Genomic DNA, 16,219 nt, shown 5'->3' with positions numbered 1-16,219 from the left:
ATTTTAATATATTTTAAAATGTAATTTATTCCAGTGATGTCAAAGCTGAATTTTCAGCATCATTACTCCAGTCTTCAGTGTCACATGATCCTTCAGAAATCATTCTAACATGCTGATTTGGTGCTCAAGAAACATTTATTATTACCATAAATGTTGAAAACAGTTGTGCTGCTTAATATTTTTGTGAAAACCGTGATACATTTCATTCAGGATTCTCTGATGAGCAAAGTTCAATAGAACAGCATTTATCTTAAATTTAAATATTTTTAACAATGTCAAATGTCTTTTTTTTTTACCTAACCTTTGATTAATTTATTCTGTACTTTTATCAGTTTATGTAAATGATTAATTTCTTTAAAAAATAAATTAATAAAAATAATTTTACTGACCCCAAACAAACAGTATATAGTCTGACTGCTTGTAATTGTGTTGTCACACAGCAGTCTGGCTTGTCGCTATAGAGGCCATTTGTTGTCATGATGTCAAAAATAGTGCAAACTTTCAAATGCTTTTTCTTCTTTTTATCTCATAACTTTATTTTAGGATTTTATATGGTATGGTTTTTCAAACCTCCCTGACCCTATACAGTACTGATTACAGTACTCATTTTTGTAATTTTTACCCAATCAATCTTCAGTAGCGGCCCTTCAGCTCTCTCACACACACATATACAACATACTGTACATAGAAAACTGAGGGAAATATTTGCAATTAAGCAAACTTCTATTGAAAAGACTACAAAGGAAGACAAAAACCAAAAGCTCATTCCTGTACAAATACAAGAGGAATGGACGGAAATGAAGGGAATGGGAAAAGGGGGAATGAAGAGAGGTGAGGAAAGAGAAGAGAAGAGAAGAGAAGAGAAGAGAAGAGAAGAGAAGAGAAGAGAAGAGAAGAGAAGAGAAGAGAAGAGAAGAGAAGAGAAGAGAAGAGAAGAGAAGAGAAGAGAAGAGAAGAGAAGAGAGGAGTGTAGGGTTTCTGAGTGGCCTGGCGGGCATTTTTATCAGCAAGCCTGATCTTAATCTGAGCAGAAAAACAGCCTTCTCAGAAACACACACACATTCATCTTCATTACTTCTCCTGTCACCTTGTCCTGCTCCAGTGCATGCTGGGGTCTGAACGAGACCCAAAACTCCAGTCAGGACGGTGCTAAAGATGCAAGCGCACATACATATACACTTGCTTCCAGACTAAAAGATATCAGTATCACAGACCCCCCACTATCAGTGACACCAACTCACCATTTGTCCATCTGAATGCCTACATGTCATCAGATTTTACCTTAATGTCACTCTATTCCTCTCTTCCTTTCTCCATACATCATTCTCTACCTTATTCACCTCCTCAGACTGACATCAAGTGAAGCTCTTTATCAGGTCGGTAAGAATTCATGCTGCTATAGAATCTAGAATAGTTAAGAAATTAAAGGGATATTTCACCCAAAAATTCAAATTCATTCATTAATTACTCACCCTCATGTTGCAATAGTGCAAATATATAATACATACACATTCATGCATAAATGTACTAATTCTATGGAAAAACTCAAACAAAACAAAGCAAATGTTTTATCTGTATCTGTTTTGATCATAGATTTTAGAATCCCTCATAGAATCACAATTACATTCAGTGTTTTTGAAGTTTTTATAATGACACACATATGGTTTTGATTTACACACAATTTATTTTTGACAGTCATTTTATTCCATATAATTGAAGCTGTTTGAGTTGTGGTTATTTTTACCTTTTTTCTCTATTTACTGTAAGTACGTTTCAGGGAGAAGAGGGGCCGGTTAGTATGAGGGCTGCTTCATATCAAGTCATATTCCCAGAAACATTGCATTAGTTTCCTTTAATGTTGTAGGAAAAGTGAGTAAATTTGCCAGATCTGATGCATAAGTTCCTCTGCACATGTTTGGGGTTGTGAAATACATAGTGTGGTTGTGTATGTGATAGAGAGATAGAGAGAGGTATATGTAAGAGGAGCAGCTTTATGGTTTTACCTATGTTTATAAGATTGCAGAGGAAGGCCAGAGGGAGTGACTGCAAAACAGAACAGAGTCCATTACATGGTACCATATATATATAAAAAAAACATCCCCCTGAGTCAGCACTCAAGAATGCCTTCAACTGATCTGCCCTGTTACTCTCCGCTCTGTCTATCCTGGCATACTGTGTGATATCTTTACATCTGTTCACAGAAAGCTTTGCACTCACTGACCATATGAGTATGATAGGAATTGGAGGCTATACAGTGTGCAGTGACTACAAGACATTTTCTTCATTGTTGATGAATGATTCACATTGAAATACTACTGTTTTCAAGTGTAATTTCTGCAGGTATTATGTTGAATTTAATTACATAAATGTATTTTTGTTTATTTCTATCATGACAACTCTCTGAAGGTTTGATGTAATGGATGGTAATGGATATAACAATGTTAATGTATTTGGTCTCAGCAGAATAGATCTGCTACGCTGCTGCTGGTGGTTATTGCTGTTGTTGTAAATTATTGCCACTGCTACTGCAAAGCAAGCACAGGAACTTGCTACTTCCTATACATACGATACTGTGCTATGAGTATTAAAGACAAACAACTGCTGCACAAATAGCATATATAATAACCTGTTGCAGATCTATACAGGTGGAGCTGGGGAAGGTGGAGGTTTCAGAGGAACTCTGAAAGTGCGCTGCGAATGGCTTTGCATGCAACATTAACCAATCAGCAGGTGCCAAGTATAGTTTTAATGCTGTGAATATCTGTGACTATCGTCATTTTGCATCCAGGATCCATCAGTCAGTGCCATCTACAATTTCATGACATAACTTGGTTTTAATGTGAAAACCACAAGTCTGAGACCATGAGTGAAAATTATTTGCATTTGTCTAATTTTTTTAATTTTCATTATATTGAATATATAATTAGTCTAACATTTTGAGTTTAAGGTTGAATTGAAAAATTAACATTTGAGAATATCTGATTTGTCCTGCTTTTGCTTTAATTACATCAAGCTGCTTAACCTCCAAGAACATCTAACCTTTTCTCATTATCACACATATTTGATTAGTAAACTAGTGTAGAATCTGAAATATGTCTTATTTTATGTGATTTTTTCTTTAGTGGTTTTAATTTAATGTTTAAACTCAATTAAATTTAAACTGCATTAATAGGATTTTTTTACAGGATTTAAACATACAGAAAAAAAGAAAAACAGCTCTTCAAATCGGTCCCAGACTTTTGTACACTGTAAAAAAAAAAAAAAAAAGTTGAGCCAACTTAAAATTTGGAAGCAACCAGCTTTTTGCACATTTTTGAGTTCTCTCAACTTATTTTTGTAGGAGATTCTCAACTTTTTGTTGTATAAACTTAAAACAACAAGTTGAGAAAACTCAAAAATCTGCTGAAGTTTGTTGCCTTAAAATTTTAAGTGGGTTACCTTTTTTTTTTTTTTTTACAGTCTACTCCACTGTATTTGTACATTCACTTACATATGTGGTTTTGATAATCATGTGCATATATCTGGTTGTCCATGCTCTAATAATAAATCAAAAGGTGATACAACATTCTCTGTATAGTGGCTCCTAAATGGAATAATCTTCCCATTTATATCTGGTCGACCCCATCATTTTTAATCTCAACTGAAAACGGTTTTACACACTGGCATTTGGATTGAGGGAATATTGAGTGGTTGAGATAGTTGATCTGATTTTAATTGTGAATTGCATATGCAGGTACTTTTAGAGTTTAAAACATTTAAGTGTAGGCTATAGTCTTGTGATTTTACTAATTGTGAAACACCTTATTGTATATTCCGTTATTATGATTGATTATCTGATTACATGTATGAGTGAGTGAATGCTGAATCTGCTTGTTGGTTTTTAGGGTCTCTGGGTCAAATGCATGGGATTCCAGTCCTCTGAAAGGTATGAGTGCGCAAGAGCGAGACAGAGAGCAGACAGATAGAGGGCTTGGATATAATTCAGGTGCCTTTGAAGTTGCTTAGTGACTGTGAGTTTAAGTGTACCGATGCTCTCTGAACGCACTTCACAAAATTTGGTTCCTGGGATTATGGGGTCAGGGTCAAAATATTAAAATACAGACACTCAAATACCACCTTTCCTGGTCACTTACTCTTGTTACTCCAGTCGTTCCGGATCATTGCATCGTTGTGTTGTAACGGGAGAGTCGCTTTGACTGGAGTTGAACAGCAAACACCAGTCAGATTAGTGAAATGAATAAAAAAAAAAACTTAGTCAAGGTAGACACCAATTTAACATGAAGACAAGACTGTGAGGCATGCTCAACTTTCAAAACTGTTTTAGGGGGGTTTTGTCTACTTTGGAAAAACATTTTTTCAGCTGAACAATTGTTAATACAATTAGTACGATCCAAACATTATGAAACAAACATCATTTTGGAGTGTGGTTTTTCTCGACCGAAATGACCTCGTCATTTGACAACAGGTTGTTTAAAAAGTAAATACAATAAAATGTCCATTCTTTCCCTCCAATAATTAATAGAATGGAATGAATCATTCGGCAGAATCCGAACCAGAATTGTTAAATTCCTACGATTCCCATTGCATGACTAATAAACCAATGCCATACAAAACACGTAGACATACGCACGCATACAAACAAACATTCGCGCACACACACTCTCAAGTATTGTAACAGCTGAGTTCTTCTCTTTTGCTCCTTGATTTGTTTGACATTTTTCTCATCCTCGTCTCAGAGCTGACATCATTTAACCCCCCTCACCCCCGATGAGAGTTGTCCACTGGCAAAGACACCCCAATCAAAATAAACAGGCATGCCAGGGACACCTTAACGGCGCTCTCTCTCACAGCACTTCACTTTGGCTCTTGAATCACATTTCTCAAAAGTGTTTAAACTGTAGGGGTTTACTCAGCCATAAACAGACTCCTAATGTGTTTACATAGCCATATATTCTGCCCATCTACAGCTGTTAGAGAGAGACGGCATGTGAAGGGGAGAAAGAGACGGAGAGAGTGTGGCAGATGACTGACGGAGATGTCAAGAGAATGAGATTAAAACACCTTGCATCTCTGACACAGGTGCGGAGACCTGCTTTTATGTTTGTGGTTCCAATGTAAGAGTCTTCTCTAAATACTGAGAGAAAAGAGCGTGAGAGAAAACAGAGAGAGAGATGTTTGTGCATGTTTGAAAGTCTTAGTAAACATTTCAATAAACACATTTCCACTCAGCTTGAGCAAACAACACAGCACATCACATCACAGATATATGCAACATCACGACATATCGCTGTCAATAATCGTTCTCACTCTCTCTCGCTTGACACCCACAGAAAAGTAAATCCTCTTTTTTAATATCACAGTTTTTCAGAGAGAGCAATGAGATTAAATGGATAAGTCCTCAATAATCGCAGATCTCAACAATGTCTCACACTCTGCTCAGATTCGGCAACATACCAAAGTCTGAAATTAAAAGTCACCGTGTGAACACAAATTTCCCATCAAATTCTTCTAAGAGCAAGTCAACAATTGACTCATTTGTTTTTGTTCTTTATTTCCCTTCTAAGAGAAACATCTGAGGCAAAGTTGATATTTAAAATACCTGAGAACATATAAAGCCTCTTGAGCTATGAAAGAGCGAACTCTGCAATAAAAGAGTCTAGTATTTCTCTTTCTTCTCTGAATTGATTTTCTCTTTGATTTGAGTAATTTGTGTCTTTCCCATGCAGTGCTCTTGGAGAAAAAGATTTCATCCTTTTTCCTCTCTTCTGTTTTTCTTGCTTAATTCCACTTATTCAGCAACCAGCACTTCCAGTATTTACAAGATGCATTGCATAAGACAAAGTGTGTGAAAGAAAACAGCACATTTGCTATTTGAAGACCAGTGTTGTTATTATTCACTAAAACTATAAATATATATATATATATTTGTAAGTAAAGATTAAATAAACACATTCACACACACACACACAGAGAGATGAAAAAAATAATGAAAGCATAACTTAAAATGTTGTCTTTTTTTAAAATAAAAAAAGTAAATTTAGATAAATAAATAATAAACTTAGATTGAAGTAAACCTTCCTATTCTTAAATTTTGATTAACACTCAGTTTTCTCTGAATCTAACCAAACCTGTCACAAAACAGATTATAATTCAAGAAACTGACTTTTCACTCATAACAGTTGTGTTCATATATGCATTTAGGGCAATATGGATCTAATAAGATGCAGTCTATTTGTAGTATGTATCTGATACAAACAGATGCATCTTGTTTTACTCATATTGATCTAGATACAAAGCAAATATTCTTACCATTCAGTTAATCTAATTTGTAAGTCTTCATGGCTCATCAGGGTCTCTGCTGTCTGAGATTGTCAGTTTTTGTGTATTGCATGCAGATAAAGTGCTATAAAATGACCATAAAATGTCAGATGCCACTAATGGATGACTTTACCTTCAAAATAGTTTTCCCAGGCGTTTACTCAAAACACCATCACCACCTACCACACACACACACACACACACACACACACATAAACATCCCGACACACACCTGAACGTGCTGATAGTACTCTTCCCCTAAAACACCAGCAGCAAAAACAAACACTGCAGGGTGTTGTGATGCTTTACCGTCAAACAAACCTGACCTTCTGTCCCCCTCCCCTGTCTCTGTGTTGCTGTCTGGGTTTAGAGGAGTGATAGCCTCTGCTTGAGGGATTTTTCACTGTCCTCACTGTGTGTGTGTTAGTGCTGAAAACTCGGTTCAGTCGGAACCAGAATTCCTCTGTGGAGATGAATCTAGCAGTCCAGTCTTATTGGTTGTGACACAGCAATAGCAGGAGACCAACAGCTTGACTAATAGTTATTCCCATCACATTTAAAGCCACAAAGTAATGTCTGCCATTCCACAAGAAGATCTTTTATAAGCTGTGCTTGATCCGCTAAAGCGCAGAACACTTAATCTGGATAACTGAAGGTCTCCATAGACTGTTTGTCTCTGTTTTTGTTTCTTAAATGCATGAGCTGACAGTCTTGGTTGGCTGTGTTAAATAAAATAAAAAATGAAGCCTTCTGGCAAAGAAGGGACCTTAACAGCATCTTGTTGGTGCAACTGGGACCATCTCAACCTCTTTAGGTTCAAACAGAAAAGAAAATGAGACAGAAATAAGTATAGTGAGACAAAGAAATACTCTGCTTCACATCAGCACAACTTCAACAACAGGCTGAAAAAAAAGATTTTCAAATAAATCATACAATGCCTGCAAAAATAATACATTTAGTGATAGTTATGCTTAAACAATTGAAACGTATATATGTGTGTGTGTGTGTGTTTGTATTATATTATATTATATATCATTTTTATTTGCTAGTTGTTTATGTACAGTCCACAGTGTCTACATATTTAGTTCGTTCCTGCCCAAGCTGTTCCTTGTCCAATGTAGTGTGTGCTTTTGGCAATATTCTATGGAGAAAATGGTTGGGCGCACACAAAAAACCACACATAGTTTCTCCAATTCTTTTTCTATTTGGTCGATCATTGGTGTGAGTTCGGGACAGTGCTGCGTGTTTGGTTATAATCACATTTGCTGATAATCACACAGAAATTATTCCATGAGAGAAAAATAGGGAGCGAAATCCAGTGTCTCCTCTGCTGTGAAATAACAAAAGCTTCTCAGTTACAGCACATGTGTGTGGTTTGGAAGAGGTATATGCGTGTTTGATTGGATCACAGAAGGGCTAATGCCTCGACATATCCCTCCACATCAAAGCGAGATGCCTTAACAACTGTCACATCACATCAGTACCTTCCCAAGTATGTGTGTGAGTGTGTGAGGCAGAATCTATCAGGGCAAAGCAGGATCAAAGGGAGGTAAGGTTACCACACGCACAGGTCGTGGGAACACACCTCACTTCCTCACCGCACACACACACAGATTTTGTTTTACTGCAAAGTTCAGTGTGAGGGAGACAAATGCAATAAATATAAACCAATAGACACTAATGTTGGTTACGATCAAAGAGATGACACATTAGTGATGGATGACTTTCTCTCTCGCTTCTCTCGTCCCTCACAACCCCTATTTTGCTGTGTTGTGATGATAAGCTTATAAGAGTTCACACACACATTTGTTCCAGTTATCGTTTGGCTGTGTTCAACTATGAGAATATCCTCAGCACACTATAGGCTATAAAAATATTCCTCTCTGTGTCCTTTTGCTTTTTTTCTCTGTTGAGACATCATACGTCCATGTTTGAAAACTGTTTGAAGGTTTGTGGAAAGAATTCGCAAGTCTGGACGCAATGTTTGCCTTTGCTTTGTTTAATTCTGCTCGGTTAAGAATCATATTTAATCTGTAGGTTGATATATTGTATATTTGATAGGTATGGTGCTATAAGCAAGAAACCTTATAAGATCAGGCTCTGACAGAAGAGATGGGAGAAGAGAAGGGAAAGGGGGAAATATAGGGGCCTAAAGGCTCCTCTGTGATGCACTTCTCTCCAGGCAAGCACATTAGTTCCAGGGCGTTAAAATGAAATTCGATGGATCATGCTCTTCTTTCCATAATGTCCTGCTTGAATTTATATGTACATTGCATTTATGTGACTCTTAAAGTCACTTACAAAAATGTGCATGCATTGTGCATCTACTTCAGCAAATGGAAACGTTAATAGAAAAGACTTCATTTTCTATTTGTCTCCTCTTGAATAAGTGAATTTTGAAGTTCTGTGTCAGATTCTTGAGAATAAAACCGGCCCCAGATGCGAATGCTGTTGGCTAGCATTGCAGTGATTTGACCTCTATGGTTTCAGATGTGAATGTGCTTCTCACAGATAGTGGCAGTGTAACTACTGCTCAGTAAAGTTTTTTCTTTTCTTTTTTACATCCAACAGCAGTTCAAATGTTAGAGAAATGCTGCTCTGCTCTCTGTAGGACAGCAGAAGAATCACAGAAAGGATTTGTCAATTATCTTGTTAAACATTTATTTTGTTTTAAGGTAATTACTATTTTGGCTTAAATTGGCTAACATTACTGTAGCCTTATTTTAACGTGTGCCTCTTTAACCATTTACAAATTTGACAAAATCTCATTTTTAGGACATCCTTTTTCTTTTATTATTTGTATTATTATTATTATTATTATTCAAATGCATATACACACACACACACACACACACACACACACACACACACACATATACATAGCTAAATTAGCTGTGTATAAAACAATATAAGTCTATAGAGTGTCCCCATTTAAATAAGTGGCAAAGTGTGTGTGTGTGTATCTGGTATTTATCACGTTATGGGGACCAAATGTCTCCACAAGGATAGTAATACCAGTAAATTTTGACCTTGTGGGGACATTTTTAGGTCCCATGAGGAAACAAGTTTTTTGAAAATGCAGAAAGTTTCCTGTAAGGGGTAGGTTTAGGTGTAGTGTGATAGAAAATACGGTTTGTACAGTATAAACACCATTACGCCTATGGAATGTCCCCATAAGACATTGAAACACAACATGTGTGTATGTGTGTGTGTACTTGTTTATGCTATATTGTGGGGACCCAACGTCCCCACAAGCACAAGGATAGTAAAACCTGATTTTTTTTTACATTACAAGGGGAAAATATATATTAAATATAGTAAATGAAAGTGTAACAACGCAAACAGGTTTTCTGTAAGGGGTAGGTTTACAGTTAGGTTAGGTTTAGGGGTAAGTTAGTGTTGGGTTAGGGGATAGAACATATTGTTTGGTCAGTATAAAAGTAATAGAAATCTATGGAAAGTCCCCACAAATCAACAGAAACAAACGTGTGTGTGTGTGTGTATGTGTCACCTTGGATGGAAATTAAAATTGGATACCTCAGATATAAAGAGCTCAGGTAGGCTAATTTACATTTCAGACTGTAGATGTAGTGCAGTTAGCATGACATGCAGATTTTTTAGTATTATAATTTTGTTACTTTTTGGGAATTAAATTTTCATAAGAAAAAAGGATAAGAAGATGCGTTTAGATCAGCTTGGCATTATTTAAAGAATCTGCTGAGTGAATTATTCAGTGACAAAAACACATTCACCTGTCGCCACCTCCTGGCGTAATAATGTAACTTGCAGAAAGGACCACTACACGAATCATTGAATTAAACTTTTTATGAACTGATCAAAAAGATTCGAGTCACCGCTATGAATCAAAATTGTTTCAAAAGGGAAAGTGCACCTCGAAGTCGTGCTCCCCGTTCACCGCGAGTTGACTGTCAGACCGGAGGAGGCGGGAGAGGAGAGCAGGAGCTGCGCGAGGCGGTGGCTCGCACTCCGTTTTGCCCTATTATGGTCACGAGCGTGACAGCGCGCGCTACCCAGCATGCGCCGCGGCGTGAGGCTCCGCCACAGCCAAGATGACCGACTTTGAGGAGCCGCTTTCAGACGAGGAGAAGGTAAAACTAAAACATTAAATTAACTTTCACAAACCGCCCAAGTACACACGCTCGTACGTCTTTATATTAAAACCCTCCGCGTGCAGAAGGATGAATATCTGGTTCCCGGAAGGAGCGGGAGGTTGCCTAGCCGGTTAGCCGTGCGCTAATCTGTGAGGAAGTGAAATCGCAGTTTTGCACTCCCGTAAAAACACAGAGACCTGGCTTAATAACAACGAAATACCGAACAAAAAGCAGTGTTTTAGTAAGACACACGCAGTCTGTTAAAGCCGTGTTGTTTTGAGTGGAAGTGTTGTGAACGCCAGCTGTTAGCAGTTAGCTGTCAGAGTGAGTTCAGAAATAGATCTCAGCAGATCCACCCACTCCGAACCGAGTCGACGGGCTTTAACGGGCTGTGCTCCGGTAGAATTACACATGTGTGGGACAGTAGATGCCAGATCCGCCTGACACGACAGCTATCTGAGCCGAAAGCCCCGGGCCGGATGAAGTTACGACCTCAGGAGTGGGTGTGTTTTGAGGTAAAAGTATGCAGTCTACGCTGGTTTAAATAAATAGTTTAGCTAAATTGAGAATTCTGTCGTCATTTACACAACCCAGTGTTGTTTCTGCAGTGAAGCAAAAATGAAATGTTAGGAAGAATGTTAGCGATGGTCTTTTTTTTTTTTCTTTTTTTTTATCGTTGGCTTTTAATTGCATCTTTCCATATTTTGAAACTGAAGGGCAAGACTGTCATTTACATGGTCTGTCACTTTCACAGTAGTCTCGAGTTTTATATGGAACAGACGGGTGGATTCTGATTTATTTGTGCTCTTTCGTCCAGTCTCTGTTAGCATCTGTCCCTTTTCTAAAAGCTGCATTTAACTGCTAACGTTACGTATTTTCTTCCCCTTTAATTACATGTGGTCATTTTCTACATGCTGTCAGAGCTTTGAGTTACATGCTCAGCTGACTTCCCCAGCCAGGCCACAGGAGATGTTCATTAGGCAGATTACCAGATGCTTCCCTTTGTTAATCTCTTCCCCTTAATATTTATTAAATGTCTTTTGTTGGTCAGAGTTATGTACTTGACAGCTTCTTTTGGTGGTTTTGAAAGACTTTAGCTGTATGAAAAATAATGGGATCCAATGTTTTTCGAAATGTATAATCTTTTTTTATTTTACAGTGAAATATTATAATAGTAATATTTTAATTAACATTTTTGTTTTATAATACATTATTATACGGTGTCCGAGAGAGCTCAACGCGCTGCAACTTCAGAAAACACATGCAAATAGAAAAAGCACCAGCAAATCAAGAAAACATCTTCATCAATTTGACAGCAGTTTCATAAAACTAGTTTACCAAATAAGCCAGGCTTATTTCAGTAATTCTGATTTATTTTCACTTGATTTGGTTTCTGAAAGCAAAATTACCATAGCTCAAGCTCAGTCACTGTGACAATTTATGCTGGCAAACTAACCTGGTCAGGAGCGGGCTAACTGTCAGGCTAAGCTGAGCTCCTCTAACACGGACCAATAGGAACGCACTGATATTACCACTGACTCTCTCTCTCACATACAATTAGTTGACTTTATTATTAGTCCAAAAATAAAAGTATACAGAAAATACACCTTAAATAATCAAATAAGTAAAAACAAAATAGGCTACAACCAACTGTACTTAATGTATTACTGCATTTTAACTGATAAGAGGAACACACATTTTTGAGCTAGTATGGCTGTATTAGCCAGTTTACAGTTGATGTAATGTTACTGCTATCATACAAATACACTTATATGTAGGATTAACATTATACATGTCACATTTAATGTCCATCAACAAATATTTTGGCAGAATGTATACTTTATTCTGAATTCTTGCGCTATTATTCTATTCTGCTTTGTCTGTGTAGCTCGTTCGCTCGTGTAAGCCTCGCCCACTCCTGACAGCAAAATGGATATATTTGCATTACTTTCTAACATTTACAGATGAAAAATATACCTGTGACATGTAAGTTATGCACTGAGGAAAACGCAATGTGTCAAATGCATTAAACAGCACAAGTATTCGCTGTTTGCCATGGTGGATCGATTTGATCCATGATCAACATTAAGGGCTGCTCACGAATAAGTGTGCACGTCACATTATCCTGACCCACTGAACCTGGATCGAATTGGTCAGATTGCGTGAGCCGTGAACTTCAATTGTCGTTTATGTAACCGCTTTAGTCCCGATTGATTTGTTTAGGTTATTTCAAGTCAGGTTTTGGACTTTAATCCCTGCTTTTCTTAGCCTCTTTTATGAAACCGCCCTCAGGTGGTGCAAATGCTCACAACACAACCAAATAAAGAATTGTATTTGCAGTTCGTTCCTTTGTTTGTTTGTGTTGTGAGCATTTGCAGCGCATGTTGTCAAATTGGCGAAGTTGTTTTCTTAATTTGCAGGTGTTTTTTTCTATTTGTAGTGCATTTCTTTATTTGGTTGTGTCTTGTGCATTTGCAGCGCGTGTGTTCTCAAATTGGCGAAGTTGTTTTCTTAATTTGCTGGTGTTTTTCTATTTGCAGCGCGTTGAGCTCTCTCGGCCACCGTGTTATTATATCCATCCATTCCATACATTTTCCACCACTGATTTGGGACAGGGTTGAGTGGCAGCAGGTTGAGTATAGAAACACATGTAGTTTTCCCTGGCCACCTCCTCGAGCTCATCCTGGGGGATCCCAAGGCGTTCCCAGGCCATCTGAGAGATATAATCCCTCCAATCACTTAGACTGATATAGTAATCTTAATATATGTTTACAAATATTTTTTGCCAAGATGTGCAGCCCTACAAACATAGTTTAAATGCTTAGTTAAGTAGTTTTTAGTAAAATACTTCAAAATATTTAATTTGGACTTTATATATCACTTTAACATCACACAGCAGATCTGATGTGGAATTGTCCTTGTCTGATACATAAGGACACTAAGGTTGAGAGGATATTTGAGGACAGGAATAAGCTGTTTGAGTTAGTTGTTTTTTGATATTTAGTAGTGTGGGTGATGTGGTTTTAAAAAATGAACTTGAACGTGTATTGTTGAGAACTCAGCGGTGTGTGTTCTTGAAGTGTTACAGGCCAGGGTGTGTATATGGGGTTTTGATCTCTAGAGTCACCTGCTGGAAACTGGCTGTGATTCAATATTGCTGAAGCCACAGTGTTTTAGTGAGGCAAATAGGTGCCCACTCATAATTTATTATGTGTTATATCTGCAGGTCCGCATCGCAGCTAACTTTGTGACCCACGCTCCTCCTGGAGAATTTAATGAAGTGTTCAACGGTGAGTGTCATTTTCAGCTGTTCTGTTCTGGGACTTCTTTCAAGGTTTAAAGTGGAAGTACATGAATATACATGCTTTCATTTTTCATTATGCTTAAACAAATTTGAATTGGAATTGAAGTGTCTTGGTGCATGGTAAAAATCAAACACGCACTACTAAAACACACACTTCAAGATGGAGGATCCACACCCTGTGCACATTTAAAGATTTACACTACCATGTTTAGGGTCAGTAAGATGGAAAAAATGAATGGTTGTACAACAAGGATGCATTAAATTGATCAAAAGTTTCAGTAAATACGTTTATAATGTGTGCTCTCACGCACTCTCTCTTTCTATATAGATGGATAGATAGATATGTATATAATAAATATGCTGTTCTTTTGAACTGAAAATAAGTATCTAAATTTCTACTGAAATATTAGGCAGAATATCTGCCTGATTTCTGAAGGATCATATAACACTGGAGACTGGTTTAATGGCTGCAGAAAATTCAGCTTTGCCATCATAGGAATAATTTACATTTTAAAGTGTATTAAATTAGAAAACATTTACTTAAAATTTTAATAATGTTTCACAATATTCCAGTTTTTACTGTATTTTTGATTAAATAAATTCAGCCTTGGTGAGCATAAGAGATTTCTTTAAAAAAAAAAAAATGTCCTGGCCGCAAACCTTTGAACAGTTGTGGACAGTTTATTGTTTTCTGTTGATTACAACATCATTCTCCTACCTAGCTGAAGCTGGAGTCCCAGAATATCTCAAACCTGTGCTGGTCACAATAAGAGATTTGATTCTTTACACCAGCATCAAACAACACGGAGGAAATGCTTATGATAAATTTTTACTGATTTGCACATAAAAGAAAAAAATACACAAGAAGATGGTGCTCGGGGAGACATGGGGAGTCGTTTGATGTTTGTTATTTTTGCTCCTGCTTCACAATGGATTGCTCAGTTTAATTGACGGTTCCTCGTTGCTGCTCTCTCGCCTATCAAAAACACCTGATTTCAAACCAGTTTTGTATGTTATATTATACCAGACTTGTGCTTAGGTTTGTGACTGATTTTTAATTATGTTTTTTTTGAAGATGTGCGACTTCTCCTCAACAATGACAACCTCCTCCGTGAAGGGGCAGCACAGTAAGTTATTTACAGATCTGTGTGTCACGTTATGTCTAGATGCATCTGTATGTAGTTGAAAGTGTGTTTTGCTAAGAAGGATTTATGTTGCATTCTTCTGTTCTGTGTCATAGTGCCTTTGCTCAGTATAACATGGATCAGTTCACTCCTGTCAAATTGGATGGTAGTGAGGAGTCGGTAAGTTAACGTTTTTAAGTCTCACAGATGCAGTAATTTCAGTCAGTTTTGGAAATGTGTGTGTATGTTCAGTTTCTGTGCTGCAATGACACGCTGTGTTAGTTTTGAACAGAGAGCACACTATTGACACATTATTTATTCAAGCTGGTTGTAAACTCTGCTCTCTGGAGATCTTTGTGTACTTTGTTAGTGATTAGGGCAGGCATGAGCATTGTACTGTGAGTGTTTGCTGCATTAGGAGAGCTGCAGATCTGTGTATGAATAGTTTTGCCTAAAGAGGAAGGGACATCCTTTTCCTGCAGGTTCTGATCACTGAGCATGGAGATCTGGGTCAGGGACGGTTCTTCGACCCACGGAAGCGGGTGTCATTCCGTTTCGATCACCTGCGAAAGGAAGCGAGCGATCCTCAGCCCTACGAGGGAGAGACTGCCCTCTGGTCCTGGAGGGACGCCTGTGATGAAGAGCTCAGTGCTTACGTGAAAGAGCACTATCCCACTGGAGTCTGCACGGTACACAGTTTTCCTATGGGAATCTCAACAGAATAATATGCATTTCCTACATTTCTCTTACTGTTAGCACTTGCTGCAATTGTGTTTATGCTTGCAACCATTGTTTGTGAAGTCATGTGCTCTGATGTTTGTGCCGCAGGTGTATGGGAAGACTGTTGACGGACAGCAAACAATTATTGCTTGTATTGAGGGTCATCAGTTCCAGCCCAAAAACTTTTGGTGAGTAATGTTCAATGCTTTATCTCCTTATACCCAGCTTTCTGGAATACATTAATTAAAAAAAAAACAATGTAATTTAAAAATGTAAATGTTTTGAAAAGTCTATTATGCTCACCAAGGCTGCATTTAGTTGATCAGTAGTACAGTAATATTTTACATATTACAATTATTTACAATTTAATTTAAGTTATTATTAACCGTTTTCTCTATTTTTAAATGTAATTTATTCCTGTGATGCCATTATTCCAGTCTTCAGTGTCACATGACACTATTTAATATTTTGATGAAAATGTCTTTTTTTTTTAGGATTCTTTGATTAGAAAATTCAAAAGAACAGTATATACAACAAAAGTCTTTACTGCTGGTTAAAAGTATTCATTTTAGGGCTGTCGCGATTGGTCGATTTTAACCGGCTAAATACCGGAAGTGGGGCATTTCACGGACGAAAATCCA

General features: G+C 37.4%; 1 protein-coding gene across 1 annotated transcript in view; it reads left to right on the top strand.

Moving 5' to 3' along the window:
* The first annotated feature begins 10,249 nt into the window (after positions 1-10,249).
* Positions 10,250-16,219, top strand: part of LOC306849624 (F-actin-capping protein subunit alpha-2-like) — a 10,018-nt gene continuing 4,048 nt past the window's right edge. The window contains exons 1-6 of the mRNA XM_079384794.1: positions 10,250-10,427; positions 13,657-13,720; positions 14,810-14,861; positions 14,975-15,038; positions 15,341-15,547; positions 15,687-15,766. Of these exons, the coding sequence (XP_079240920.1) occupies positions 10,389-10,427; positions 13,657-13,720; positions 14,810-14,861; positions 14,975-15,038; positions 15,341-15,547; positions 15,687-15,766 (506 nt within the window). The 5' untranslated portion in view covers positions 10,250-10,388. The remainder of the gene's footprint in view (positions 10,428-13,656; positions 13,721-14,809; positions 14,862-14,974; positions 15,039-15,340; positions 15,548-15,686; positions 15,767-16,219) is intronic.

The sequence above is a fragment of the Barbus barbus genome (assembly GCF_936440315.1).
Source record: "Barbus barbus genome assembly, chromosome: 29".
Lineage (NCBI taxonomy): Eukaryota > Metazoa > Chordata > Actinopteri > Cypriniformes > Cyprinidae > Barbus > Barbus barbus.
The sequence above is the reverse complement of the archived record's forward strand: the minus strand, read 5'-3'. Positions and strand labels throughout refer to the sequence as shown.